The sequence below is a fragment of the Mytilus californianus genome, unplaced genomic scaffold, assembly GCF_021869535.1.
Source record: "Mytilus californianus isolate M0D057914Y unplaced genomic scaffold, xbMytCali1.0.p SCAF_1, whole genome shotgun sequence".
In the NCBI taxonomy this organism is placed as follows: Eukaryota; Metazoa; Mollusca; class Bivalvia; order Mytilida; family Mytilidae; genus Mytilus; species Mytilus californianus.
The window spans coordinates 114,975,154-114,989,673 of record NW_026262581.1 but is presented as its reverse complement, the minus strand read 5'-3'; the positions used below and the strand labels follow the sequence as shown (position 1 = coordinate 114,989,673).

Below are 14,520 nucleotides of genomic sequence, written 5' to 3'. Positions count from 1 at the left end.
ACTTCCAATACCATTAAATACAACAATTAGTAAAAGATTATTTCATGGTTATTTATTTACATACTAAGTATATATGAATGATATAGAATTTGTCATCTAAATGTCCAATCTGTTCACATTAAGATGACTGAATAAGAGCATCTTACAGCATGTCAACACAAGTTGTCAATTATAACACTTTAGTTACCTCAATATCAATTAACATTATAACATTGGACTTTACTAATGTTTTATAGAATAATATGGCGGACCAGGTGATTTATGATTTATTGGCCCTAGAGATTTCTCCTGTGTAACATATTCAATTAGCCTCTTATTTTTAAATAACACTCAGAACTGATTGATAAAATTGTGTATTATGTAATAAAGTAAATAGCTAGAGTCAATATTAAATTATTATCACCCTTACTTCAAACAAATATTAACTTTCCTTATCAGTCATAAAATATTCAACATTTTAAGAAAAGATGAATTCCCCTTTCAAATATTAAAAGAACAAAATATTCAACATTTTAAGAAAAGATGAATTCCTCTTTAAAATGTTAAAAGAACGAAATATTCAACATTTTAAGAAAAGATGAATTCCTCTTTAAAATGTTTAAACAACAAAATATTCAACATTTTATGAAAAGATCAATTCCCTTTTAAAATGTTTAAAGAACTGTACTATTTTTCTACCCCCAAATTTGTCCTATTGTTTAGACATAGGAATGGTTGTATATAACGTTGAGCATTTATCAATAATTTCAGAGACTTCTCAAATATTATAGTCTATGGAGAATATATTGATCTTAAAGTAATGAAAATTGTCAAAACAGAATGGGGATAAGATATCAAAATGTATCAAAATACGGAATTGTCATAGTTAAAGTATCATCCAGTCAGGAATTTTTTTTTTTTTAAATTGAGACTTTTCTTTCACAGTAGACCTGTCTCTTGCATTACAATACTTCTATGAGCATTTCTAAGCTATTCCCAATAAGATAATTATATCTCATTTTTCAATTACATTCCTGTATGGTACCATAGCACAAAGAGGAGAAAGGGAATTTAAAGAGGGTTTTTTTTCATTTCCTTTGTAAAAGATATACAATTCCTTTAATCACTTTTACAATGTTCACAATAAGAATAGGAAAAAGCAAAACTTTAAAAGGTAGTATCAGAGGTCAAAAAGCCAAAATGGTTATCAAAAACAACTGATGGAAAATAAAAGTTATTAAACTGGTAAATAGAAATAAGAAGATGTGGTATGAGTGCCAATGAGACAACTTTCCATCCAAGTCACAATATATAAAAAGTAAACAATTATAGGTCAAAGTAACCATTTATTTGGTAAAGTTAAGTGGTGTGTCAAACAAAGTTTTATTATGCAAAACCTTTAACTAATATCCCTACAATTAGGTGGTGTGTTAAACCACCAGGCTTTGCCATGTCAAATTGCTAACTTTTATACAAACAGGTAAGTTGGATGGTTTATAAACCAGGTTTTATGATGCCTAACCTCTAACTTATATTTCGACAGTTGGATGGTTTATAAACGAGGTTTTATGAGGCATAACTCTAACTTATATCCCCACAGTTGGTTGGTTTACAAACCAGGTTTTATGATAACAAACCTATATTTTATATCTCCACAGTTCAGTTGTTTGTAAACCAGGTTTTACGATTCCTAACATATGACTTATGTCCCTACAGTTGGGTGGTTTGTAAACCAGGTTTATGATGCCCAACCTCCACACAGTTAGATGGTTTGTAAACCAGGTTTTATGATGCAAACCTTTTACTTATTTCCCCATCCACAGTTGAGTAGTTTGTAAACCAGGTTTTATGATGCCTTTCCTTCAACTTATTTGACAATTTTTAGAAATTCATGGAGATAAACAAAACAGAATGTATAGCATACACAGAACTATATTTACCATGACAGTGTTGTGTAATAAAAAAAACCCTTTTAAATTAATGAGTAGCAAAATTGACCTAAAAGTACACCTTTACTTATTAGCCTTTGAATTATTTCTGGTATGTTTCCAAAGCATGGCACGCGACACACTTCTAAAAAAAGTCCAATACATTTACACCTCTAAGACCTTTTTTCTTACATATTTCAATGAAATATTTAATTGATTTTAACTTAGAAAATATTGGCACAGAAATATATGTGAATATGAAGCCGGTATTGTTTTGGATCAGTTCCCCTTTGACTATCACACCTGTTATAATACAAGGATCATTTGTTTTAAGACAATAGAATATGTCATATTACAGTATTGGTACAAATAAAGCATAATCAGTAACCACAAAAAGATATTAGATATGTATGATAGGGCTTTAACAACAATTTGACAATAAAAAGAACTGTCAATTAAAGGTGCAAAACATTAATTAACAAAGTGGCAAACACCTGGAACTATGTAAAGTATGAAGAAACTGTCACAAATAAAATAATTATCCTTATTTGAGGCATTTTGTTCAGTAATTTTTAATTATTTACAATTTTGGCATCATATCTATCTTTTTCTCATCAGAAAATTAATTTATGACCAAGCAATCTGTTTATATCCTATCTTGATAAAGGTTGAGTCCTTCACTAGCTGAGTCATTTTAAAGATAGGTTAACCAACCTCTTATAGAAGGAATGGGCATCAGGTCAACTAATAAAAATAAATTTGCAACTCAGAAGTCCATGCAAATACAATAGGTATAAATCAATAAATGAAAAAAAATCATATTCACAGTAAAAGATACAACTTTCAATTATCTAATTTCTGAGCTTAACAGACCCTGTAACTATCAAATATGAATAAAAAGATAAACTTTTTTTTAAATTTGGAGATTCTTTACTCCCTATGTAAAATTACTTTAAATTTTCATTTTGCTTTCCTTATTGAGAAATATGATGCTTTTTTAATATCTAAAGACACTGTTTTCTTATATTAAAAAAAGATTGCTTCTTAAAATTGATGTGGCTTGCCCCCTGTAAAGTTACAAAGTGACATGACCTCTCCAAGAGATTTTTCTTGTATATTGGTCTTTGTTCAAAATGACAGCTGTCTTATGATCACCCTAACATAGCAATTTATGCTGCACACTTTGAGAGGAAGGGACAAATTTAAACAAAGAAATTACTACAATTTACCCAATGAGTTTTTAACAAATGACCCTCATGGTATCAGGTAAAACCCTCAAGGAATATCAAAATACAATTTTGAATCAATTGTGAATAACATATTATTTTTCATTATTTCAAACTTATAATTTGAGATTTAAGACATAAGGTTATTACAGGACTTAAGTATTTCGACCTATCTGTTGTCAAAGCCTTTGATAAAGGAGTAATATTTATCAAAATATGACATTTCATACAACTAATACCTGAACTTATTTGATCACTGTTTTCTATCAAAGCAATACAAAGCCAAACCAATGAGATACAATAAAAGGGAATAGTGAAACCACCTCCTACCAAGGTCCCTACATCAATTTTACCTTGTTCCCTATAAAGTTTCAACTCTTTCAATTTTTGTGCATTTTTGGTTTGTTTCAGGTCCTATGATCAAGTTTGCTTTTTTTCAAAACAATACTATTTTTTTCAGCCTTTAATTGATAATTCGTCTTAACTCAAAAATTAAAGTATGTCCTGAGCTATGTCTTCATTCATAGAGTTCAAGGCTTTTTGCAAGACCTAGTTTTGCCTTTTCTAAGCATTATGACCTCAAAAGTTGATAAACATAGTACAGGCACAAGATACATAGAAATAAGCAGTATAAAACATTTTGACATCAAATTATGATTTATTGGTGGATTTCAGTTATTTTATAAAGTCCATAGGCCAAATATTTCCTGCATTTGAAGAAGAAATTTATGGGTAATTTGTTTAAAATGTTACCTAACTGTTGAACAGATTATATGTAAGTTTTATGACCACCAAATAAACTTATACATACACATTTTTCTAAGTATTTTTGCTTCCTGATCTTGAGTTCATAATACTGATCTGTATCAAAGAAGTTCCTTTAGTAATACTGACAGAACAATACCATTTAACTTGTTTGTCTAATTATATCTATTTATATAATCGTTGTTTTCTATTATCAAACATAGCATAAGCTAGATAATTTAACAACTCATATAGTATTAATTAAATATTTTATAATTAATTTGTACTTTTAATGAGGTGCAAATTATGCAATTTAACACAAAAATAATCAACTCTTAGGTAAAGTACATTTGACCTTTCTGATCTTATTAAACAATCTGCATCTTAAAAGTACTTTATAAACAAAGGTAAATAAAATAAAAGTCTACCTTAATCCATAGTAACTGGTTCTGTCACGGAGGAGTGGTTGTTAACATGCATTTTTTTTCTACAATACAAGATGGGTACTATAGAGGAACTAAGAAGAATAACATGTAAAATAGGTACTTACACATGGCCTAATTCATGAGCAATAGTATAAGCTGAACTAATTCCATTATCTTCTATAATGGAACAACTTTTTAGCGGGTCACACATGGTCCCTACTTCTGCTAAACCTGTCAACAGAAAGTCATGTTAAAAACACATTTTGTTTTGAAAAGACTTTTTACAAGGTATCTTAATGATTCATGAGCATACTTTGCTATATTTCTTATTTTCATAACAACAAATATCGTGCCAAATTTCTTGACTTTGCAATAGTTTATCCTGTTTCAGAAAAAAACATAGATAAATTTAAGCAAAGGTAAAAACATCACTATGAAATACCTCTAAAAAACAAGTTAATGTACAAATAAAATAAGGTTTGAGAAATAAGTATGCATAAAGAATAAAATGTAAATGAATATAAAAATGCCTGCCCAAAAGCAAAATAGTTCTTACTAAAAAAAAAAGGAACTTTTTGTCTGTGCAATTAAATTAATGAGTCAAATACATCTTAAGGTAGTGTAAAAAGTACAAATATCTGTTAATTAATTGGAAATTAGTCTAATAAACTTTATCAAATATGGAGGTGTGAAATAAATGAGCATTTTTCTTTGCCAAAGGGGAAGATGTAACACATTATATTTCATTAAGTTATTGTACCAATTAACACACAAGTCTTGGACATCCTTTCTAGTATCAGTATAATAAAAGACAGTGAAAGAGAATCAAGATTTAATTTAAAAAAAACAGCTTTAATTTAAAAAAAACAGCTAATAAGATACAGAAGACAAACCCATAGTCTTATAGCTTCCCTGTTAAACACAGATGCCAATGTCACATTACAAATTCCCTGTTAGACACAGAGGTCAAGCTCACATTGTCTACAACTTTCCTGTTAGACACAGAGGTCAAGGTCACATTTTCTATAGCTTCACTGTTAGACACAGGCCAAGTTCACATTGTCAACAACATTCCTGTTAGACACAGAGGTCAAGGTCACATTTTCTATAGCTTCACTGTTAGACACAGAGGTCAAGGTCACATTTTCTATAGCTTCACTGTTAGACAGAGGTCAAGGTCACATTTTCTATAGCTTCCCTGTTAGACACAGGCCAAGTTCACATTGTCAACAACATTCCTGTTAGACACAGAGGTCAATAGATATAAGAAGATGTGGTATGAGTGCCAATGAGACAACTCTCCATCCAAGTCACAATTTGTAAAAGTAAACAATTATAGGTCAAAGTACGGCCTTCAACACGGAGCCTTGGCTCACACCGAACAGCAAGCTATAAAGGGCCCCAAAAATGACTAGTGTAAAACCATTCAAACCTGAAAAACCAACAGTCTAATCTATATAAAAAACGAGAAACAAGAAACACTTATGCACCACATCAACAAACGACAACCACTGAACATCAGGGTTCCTGACTTAGGACAGGTGCAAACAAATGCAGGGGGTTTAAACGTATTAACATTTTCTACAACCTCCATGTTAGACACAGAGGTCAAGCTCACATTGTCTACAACTTCTCAATAAACACAGAGGTCAAGCTCCCATTGTCTACAACTTCCCTGTTAGACACAGAGGCCAAGCTCACATTGTCTACAACTTTCCTGTTAGACACAGAGGTCAAGGTCACTTTTCTATAGCTTCCCTGTTAGACACAGGGCAAGCTCATATTGTCTACAACATTCCTGTTAGACACGGAGGTCAAGCTCAGATTGTCTACAACCTCCCTGTTAGTCGCAGAGATCAAGGTCAGAGTGTCTACACTTTCTCAATTAGACACAGAGGTCAAAGTCACAGTGTCTACAGATTCACTGTTAGACACAGAGGACAAGCTTATATTGTCTACAACTTCTTTGTTAGACAGATGTCAAAGTCACATTATTTACAACTACCTGTTAGACACAGAGGTCAAGCTCTCATTGTCTACAACTTCCCTGTTAGACACAGAGGTCAAGCTCACATTGTCTACAACTTCCCTGTTAGACACAGAGGTCAAGCTCACATTGTCTACAACTTCCCTGTTAGACACAGAGGTCAAGCTCATATTGTCTGCAACTTCCCTGTTAGAAACAGAGGTCAAGCTTACAGTGTCTACTAGCATTCCCTGTTAGACTAACCAGTCAAGCTCAGTGTCTACAACTTCCCTGTAAGATAAATAAGTCAAGATCACAGTGTCTACAACCTCCCTGTTAGACACAAAGGTCAAGCTTACAGTGTCTATAACTTCCCTGTTAGACACAGAGGTCAAGCTCACAGGGTCTACAGCTTCCCTGTTAGACACACAAAGGTCAAGCTTACAGTGTCTATAACTTTCCTGTTAGACACAGAGGTCAAGCTCACAGGGTCTACAGCTTCCCTGTTAGACACAAAGGTCAAGCTTACAGTGTCTATAACTTTCCTGATAGACACAGAGGTCAAGCTCACAGGGTTTATAGTTTTCTTGTTAAGATTCAAAGGACAATCATAAAATAACAAATAATGTTTGCCTTGCAGCAGACCATCAGAACCCTTAATGGTTTTGCAAGGATTTTTCAACATACCGTGAGCATGGCACTCTCCCTACATAAAGCATCAGATCAATCTCAATGACATTAATACAAAAATACTTACAGTTAACCTGTATGTCAAACTGACAGAAAAACTATTTATGCTTTTAAATGATTGAAATTCAAACCATGCAATTTAGTTTAAACTTATTTAAGTAATTCCTTCAGCATTGTTTCATGTCCATTATATTGCCATTTTTACTTGCCAAAAAGTTGTCATTTCAGCAGAGAGCAGATCTTTGTGACTATAAGGGTAACAATTACAGGGATGAGTCCCACTGTGTGATCATTATGGTCGCTACAAGACATTATCTTTATTGCTTCTTTATCTTCTTTGTCGCTATAATCTCTTCACAGGCCATAATTAGTCTTGTCATATGATCATTTTATGAAATTTTAATCTCTAAACTCATAACTTGTACTTTCTCAGTTTTCAAATAATATCTTTCATAGTTTCTCGGTTTTCATTAAAATGGTTAAACTTTTAAAGATTATTTAACTGCTTTTGTCAAATTGAAATAAAATTTTATTCAGCACAAAGATCTTCAATAGCCTAGAGGTTAATAGCCAGACCTCAAAATATATAATATACCTTTACAATAAAAACTATGCAAAATCTCAACTGAAGAGTTGAATCATTAAAATTTTGTGAATGATACAAAACTAGAATAAGACCCACCGCATAAAATTTTTATATTGGGTCATAATAAATAAATTTTTCTGGCTTTTAAAATATACTGAAGTTTTTCTCATTGGCTATTGAAAGCATAAGCATGAATGAAATATTTCATGTATTTTTTTATATTAAAAATAGTGCATAAATTAAAAATTTTAAATGTTTCGATGTATATCATTTATATTTTCACTAAATAAGTCAACCCATAATCTTTAGTAATTGTGTAAACTGTCTGAATGAATATGCTAAGTTTATCATGTTATAGGACAAAAAAAACTTCAAAACAAAAACCAAAAAAATCATCAAACAATTACAAATCAGTAACTTTGCCATATGTGAGTGACAGGTATATTAGGGTTCATTACATAAGTTGTTATACAGATGTAATTTATACAGTAAAACCTATGACACGTTTTGAACAAACTTTTGTAATTGATAATTTTCAGTAAACCATATTCAAATTTCAAATGAGGATAAAAACAATTAATATATCTATATAAAAAATCCAATTTTCTTTTAGGTTTTTGAAACTTCTATGGATGAATAAGGCTACAGTTGAGAACTTTTCAGATTAAAAAAGATGTACAGATGGAGATGCAATCAATCATAAAATCACATCTTAAATCAATTACCGATCCATCCTAACTGGACAATAGTAGTCAGACACTGGACCTTGTTAACTGGACGATTGGATTATAACAATTGGACATTGATGATGTTTACATCAGGGTATAGATCACAATAAAAGTGGACAACCATTTGATGTTGGTCACACCTGCATGTTAGTAACTTGTATGATTGAACAGTATTTGATTTTATAGTGTGGATTAAGTGATAAAGGAAGGTCATTCTGGTCTACAGAAACATCTGTTTGTATCAGTGAGAAAAACTGGGTATGGGGTAGACATGGTAGATGTATGGCTGACAAGATCACATGGATACCAATATGACTGTAGTCATAGTAATAGATATTATAATATAGCAACATGATATTTCTTGCAGAATGCAACCAAAAACTATTATGCATTATCTCCTGGTAGTTCAATATTGTCAATAGTTTTGTCCTACAATAAAAGGTCATTGCACAAGTATTGGTGAATATTGTTCTTATAGAATACCTATAGGACTGGCAAGCTTGGCAGTAAAATATTCTAAATCATTACAATATTCATCAAGATTATAGCCTACATGATACTTTGATTGCAAATCTGACAGTGTCTTTGATTGCAAATCTGACAGTGTCTTTGACTGCAAATCTGTCAAGTGTCTTTGATTGCAAATCTGACAGTGTCTTTGACTTGCTTTATTCCAATATTTTAATCAATAGAAAATGAGAAAAAAAATTCTGTTTAGAATTTTCATGCATCTTCCAAAAGTTTTATTTCTATCATCCTTGAAAACAACATATAGCTAATGTCTTACAATACATTGATGTGTATTTCTTCATGTAATAAGGATATATATACATTTTAATAGATAATACGGGCATCAACACTTCTTAGACAATCCTTGAGAGCACATCTCAGAATACTTTGCAAGGGTTAATAAATGATATTTTTGGATATCCTATTGTATGTTTATATTTATAGTTACTTATCCTGGTTTTTCATAGACGATGAATTGTTATTTTTCTATTGATGTTATATCATATACCAGTATTATGAGTGAGCATTATTTAACATTGATTCTGAAGATATACTCCATTTCATATAAAAAGGATCAATTAGTACACACTCCTGACTGAACACTTAAGCAATAGTTCAACACTTACCTAAAGTATCACATTTTTTTGGCGCCCGACAAATATCTTGTCTGAAAAATACAAAAACAGAATATTGTTATAGTTACTCTACAATCATTGGAAGAACTCCATTAATGATAAAACAATTCAAATGTGTAATAATGATCAACATTATAAAACTCCTTAATAGGCTCTGAACCATTATTCAATACAATCATTGAAATAACAATATCATTCTAATAAAATTTTGGTTCATATGCTCAAAAATATTTCATTAAAAATTAAGTGTATGCTGCATTGCTATATTAAGGATCTATGAACAATATATTTTTTGTTGACAAATAATGACAGTATAATATGGAAAGTATCAGTACTAATAACTTAAATAAATAAAAAAAATAGACTGCTGGCATAAGAATTTCATAGCTTCATGATTCAAGAATGACAAAATTCCATGAATGAACTTTGCAACTTGAATGTTTTACCAGAAATAAGCCTGAGAAAAAGCTTCCAGGAGCATACCACTAAAAATACAAGTTCTGCCAAGAAAAAAAACCAGGGAAACTGTCATGGGACAAAAAAATAGTACAAACTATTCACTGACTACAAGCCAACTGTTTCAGTTAAAGCAACAAAAACATGAAATCAAAGACACCATCTCAAACAGAGTTGGATCATGGATCAGAGAAGACACGTAATTAACCCATTAATGATGGAAATTAGGTTACAATTCTTTATGCTAGGTGGGTTAATAGATTTACCAGGATCACACAAGATCTGTAAAACTTTAAATCTCAATAATCCGTGACAAGTCATCATCATCGTTATGATATAACCGTATTGTATTCCCAGCTATACTGATGGCTTTCTTGTCTGTTTTAAAATTGTCACATTGCATAGTAAAACAAGTCAAAAGTACAAATTAACTACAATCTTCCAATATCATCCTATATTGAGAATGCAATACAACCATGATGTAGCAGTCTATCTGCTGTTAATTACAGTGCATACCTACATCTTACTTCAAAGGGAACATCGATGACCATGCAAATTCTGTAAAGACATGTAATTATAACAGCCACTACAAATGACAATTAATAAGAAAAACTACAATTCCTGGCCAATCATAAAGTATCAGTATGGTATAAGTGTAATGTATCATCTTGTGTCAATTGATGAATCATAGTTCAATAAAAACGCTAAAATTTTGAATGAGAATATTATAAATTGCTTGAACTTGGATAAAAAATCTTGTCAGCTACTTAAACTGGGATAAAGAATACTCTAGTATTCAAAATTGTAGCCATTTTAGTAAGAGTGGTACTATAAGCATGTACAAAACACGATACTTGTTCCTGATTTCACTCAAGTACCACAAGCACAGATCCAGTCCAAACATTCCTCAATGTTCATTCAAGGTTCTCACAGAATGAAGAAGTTTTGGTCCTCATTATTGCAATCTTCACTGAATAGTATGATACAGAAGCACCAAACAATTATGTTTTTATGACTTAACCAAGTATGCTTCACATGATGTCTGGCATAAAGGACAATGAACTGTTTACATTGAAAAACAAATCACCTGCACAGCTGACTTAAACCTAATAAATTCATGAAATACATTCACAAACAAATTATGTAATTTCTTGGTATAAAAATTAGTTGATTTCTATATTTTTTTTTTCATTTGATAAATGAACACAGAAAAATAAAATGCTGGCTATATTGATGTATAACATCTCAATCATTCATCTCTAAGGGAAGGTCTATAAACATGAAAGGACTGGCTGAAGTGTTCATAATAAACATAATTTACCCCCTCTGGTGGCTAATTACTTTGGTAAAGCAATCAAACACAATGGATATGTAAAACATGTTAACTAACCGCTTACATGACGTCAAACTACGTCTACAATATAAAACTATCCTAAATGAGGTGTTACAATGTTCAGAAGCTTGAAAAGCCATCCATTCTTTATTCCTAAAAAAAACAACCAGTCAAGTGCTTTGCATCATTTTTCAAAGAGGTTAATGACAGAATATCATTGCCCATTGTGAACTTACGTAAACCACACACAATTAACCTTAGTGCACTTAATGCTACCATTTTGCAAGCAGAATGTCCAAAATTTTCCTATGACATTAGGTGAATTAAGGTACATTCTAGTATAAGTGCAGTGTCAGTACCTGGTAAACTAAGGTACATTCTAGTTAAAAGTGCAGTGTCAGTGCCTGGTAAACTAAGGTACATTCTAGTTATAAGTGCAGTGTCAGTGCCTGGTAATCAAGTGTAAACAAGGAGTTTCTATAAAATATTGTGCCAAATAGTTTTTATCAAAGATTTTGTCCGGTATAAACTCATATGATAAATATCCAAATCATAAGAACATTCCTTAATTTCTGCCACAAAAATTTGAAAAACATGTACTATTATAAACAATACGCACTGATCAAAGACATATGATGGCAGTAATATTTTGATCGTAGTACTATTGTCTGCAAAAGACTTCAAGAAGATTCACATCTTTAAGGCAAGTCATTTCCTGATGATTGTAATATGACAAAAAATCTGTATGACACAATTCAAAAGGACTATACCAAACAAAGGTTTAAGAAAAATGTCCATGTCCAAAAGTCAGAGCAGAAGGACAAAATACCATGAAATATAAATGTGTATTTCTATTTTAATTTGAAATTATCTTAAGACTATATGACCTCACAAGTACAAAGAAATAAATGTCTGCATGTTGTTGTTTTTCTTCTTGTCAACATGTTTTTTGGTTGTATAATGACATAACTTTCAACAAAAAAGATGTTATTTCTTTACCAAGTACAGCAGGAATTTTTACAATCGTTCTACCATACTTGCCTTGCTAAACATAAAGGACTAAACATTCCCAACCTATAATGAGCACATACTTTGATAACATTTGCACCATATATTTTAGGGCAAGTGCTATCTTACTTAAAATCTTCTATTTATTTTTAATTTATTAGTTTTATCTTGTCAATGTTATATAAAATGCCTGATTTTAGGTAATACCTTCATTTATAAACAAATGATTTACAATGATATATGTAGGCAGTGCAGATTTACTGCACAATGAAAGACATTTTAAATATTCTAAAATACATTTTTCAAATAGTGTTAGAAAAAAGAGATTTGATAAAAATACATGCATCAAATTTATCCCAAGTTCCATATAATTCAGGAACAGTCAGGTCAGGGAATTTAAAACTTTTGGAGTCAATATCAAAAGTAAAATCTTATCTTATTCAAGGCTCAGTAAATTACTGAAGTTAATTTGAAAAGTTTAACATGAACTAACATAGTACCAAACATCAAGATCTTAATTTTCCATAAGAATTGCCTTCTTATCAATCATGATAATAAACTGATTAGTTTTTTGTATGTTACAATTCATTAAGAAGAACATTATTATTGCTTTCTCCTATTTTTAGTTTATAATATAAATAAAACAAGCTGTTACATATTTATGTATTATTTGTTACATGTAAATGTATATAACTTTTAATTAAAATTTAGTCATTAATATGAAATGTTAGACACTATTACAATGAATTTTACCATTAACATAAAATAAGGAGATGTGGTATGATTGACAATTTAGACAACTATCCACCAGAGTTCATGATGTGGATTTAAGCATTAACAAAGTTTTCCTTTTTGCATACAGATATTCCATTTTTTCAACTATTTGTAACCTAGAAGTAAGTTACTGGCCTTTGGTTTTCTTTGAGTCATATAAAACAAAATCCTCTCTTCTAAATATTGTTATATTTAGAAAGATTAGAAATCTTCTATCCTTTATTCAACCAACAAACAACTCTGGATCATTGTCCGGCCATTGCAATCGGACAGGATGGTAACTGGATACAAAATATGAAATGAAAATATGATGCATATGATAAGTGATGGTAAATAAACAAACAAGTAAAGCCAAAGGTCCACAGGTGATTATCCTGACATCACAGACTCCATAAACAAAAACCATAACAAAATATGGTATGAATGACAGTATGAAACAACTAAATAAAAATGAAATGGTGACAACCTATCTTAAATCAGGAGTCCTGTTTCTGGGTTCAGTAGCCAGTTGATGAAAAACTATGTTAACCAGACTGTCCAGTTTCTGAGGTCAGTAACCACAGAACAAAATGTGGACAGAGCACTGACCTCTTCTTTTACTTTGCTCTGTATGGAATTTCAGAATAACAACAAACAAGCTCATTAAATGATGATATACCTTCCTTTCTGTGATACAGAGATCATGCAGCAAGTACCCACTATCTGGTCTTTTTCAGTGCAAATTATTAAAGCAATAACCAATAAATATTGCAGCCAAACAAATGATGATAGTGAAAAATATCCTTTTCTACAATTAAGTACAATTGCTGAAAGGCAGACTGCATATGAATGAAGTTAATAAAGTTAGAATAGTCAATGAACATTGGCCTAAAAAGAATGTGTGTTGGTCAATGTCCCTAGATGTGTAACGTGTGGTGTAAAAATCAACTGGACATGATGCCTTATCATAAAGTATTGGACTGTGTGGTCCAGTCAGTTATATCAAGTGGAGGTAAAATAGATTTTCTTGAATCGGTCAATCAGTAACTTGTGACATTCTGTGTCCTGAGGTTGTAACTAGAATAACAGGTGTGAAAGTACATCGACATTAACTTCATTCATAAATCCTACTTTGTCTTTACTAAATGATAGTAACTATATATATATGTAGGACTCTGAACCGTAATGATTGCGCTGATGTGCGATGGTTTGACGCTGAAGTGCATTTTTGATCACGCTAAAGTGCAATGGTTTCATTGTGATGCTATCTTGTTGATAGCTATACTGAAGTGCGATAGGTTACATAAACTTTATAATTAATGTTTTTCATGTTCACATGTCGATGAAGAAGCCAAGTTGCTTGTTAGAGGCAGCTTTTCAAATTGTTTAGTAAATAGCTGAGACTATGCAGCAAAATAAATTAGGACAATCTCTAATTTATTATGCAACTACAACTAAGAAAATACATAATATGAAATATATTCTGTGTTTCAAATGTTGCAAACACTGTTTGAAAAGATGTTCATTAAATGTATAGATGAAACTATAATATT

At 31.2% G+C, this 14,520-nt stretch overlaps 1 protein-coding gene across 15 annotated transcripts in view; it reads right to left on the bottom strand.

Annotated features, from left to right (window-relative positions):
- Positions 1-14,520, bottom strand: part of LOC127731029 (A disintegrin and metalloproteinase with thrombospondin motifs 9-like) — a 120,292-nt gene that overhangs the window by 56,934 nt on the left and 48,838 nt on the right. For all 15 annotated transcript variants that reach the window (XM_052239794.1, XM_052239854.1, XM_052239833.1 and 12 more), the window contains 2 exons: positions 9,409-9,449; positions 4,428-4,533 (listed from right to left, as the gene is read on the bottom strand). In XM_052239794.1, coding sequence (XP_052095754.1) covers positions 4,428-4,533; positions 9,409-9,449 — 147 coding nt within the window. The remainder of the gene's footprint in view (positions 1-4,427; positions 4,534-9,408; positions 9,450-14,520) is intronic.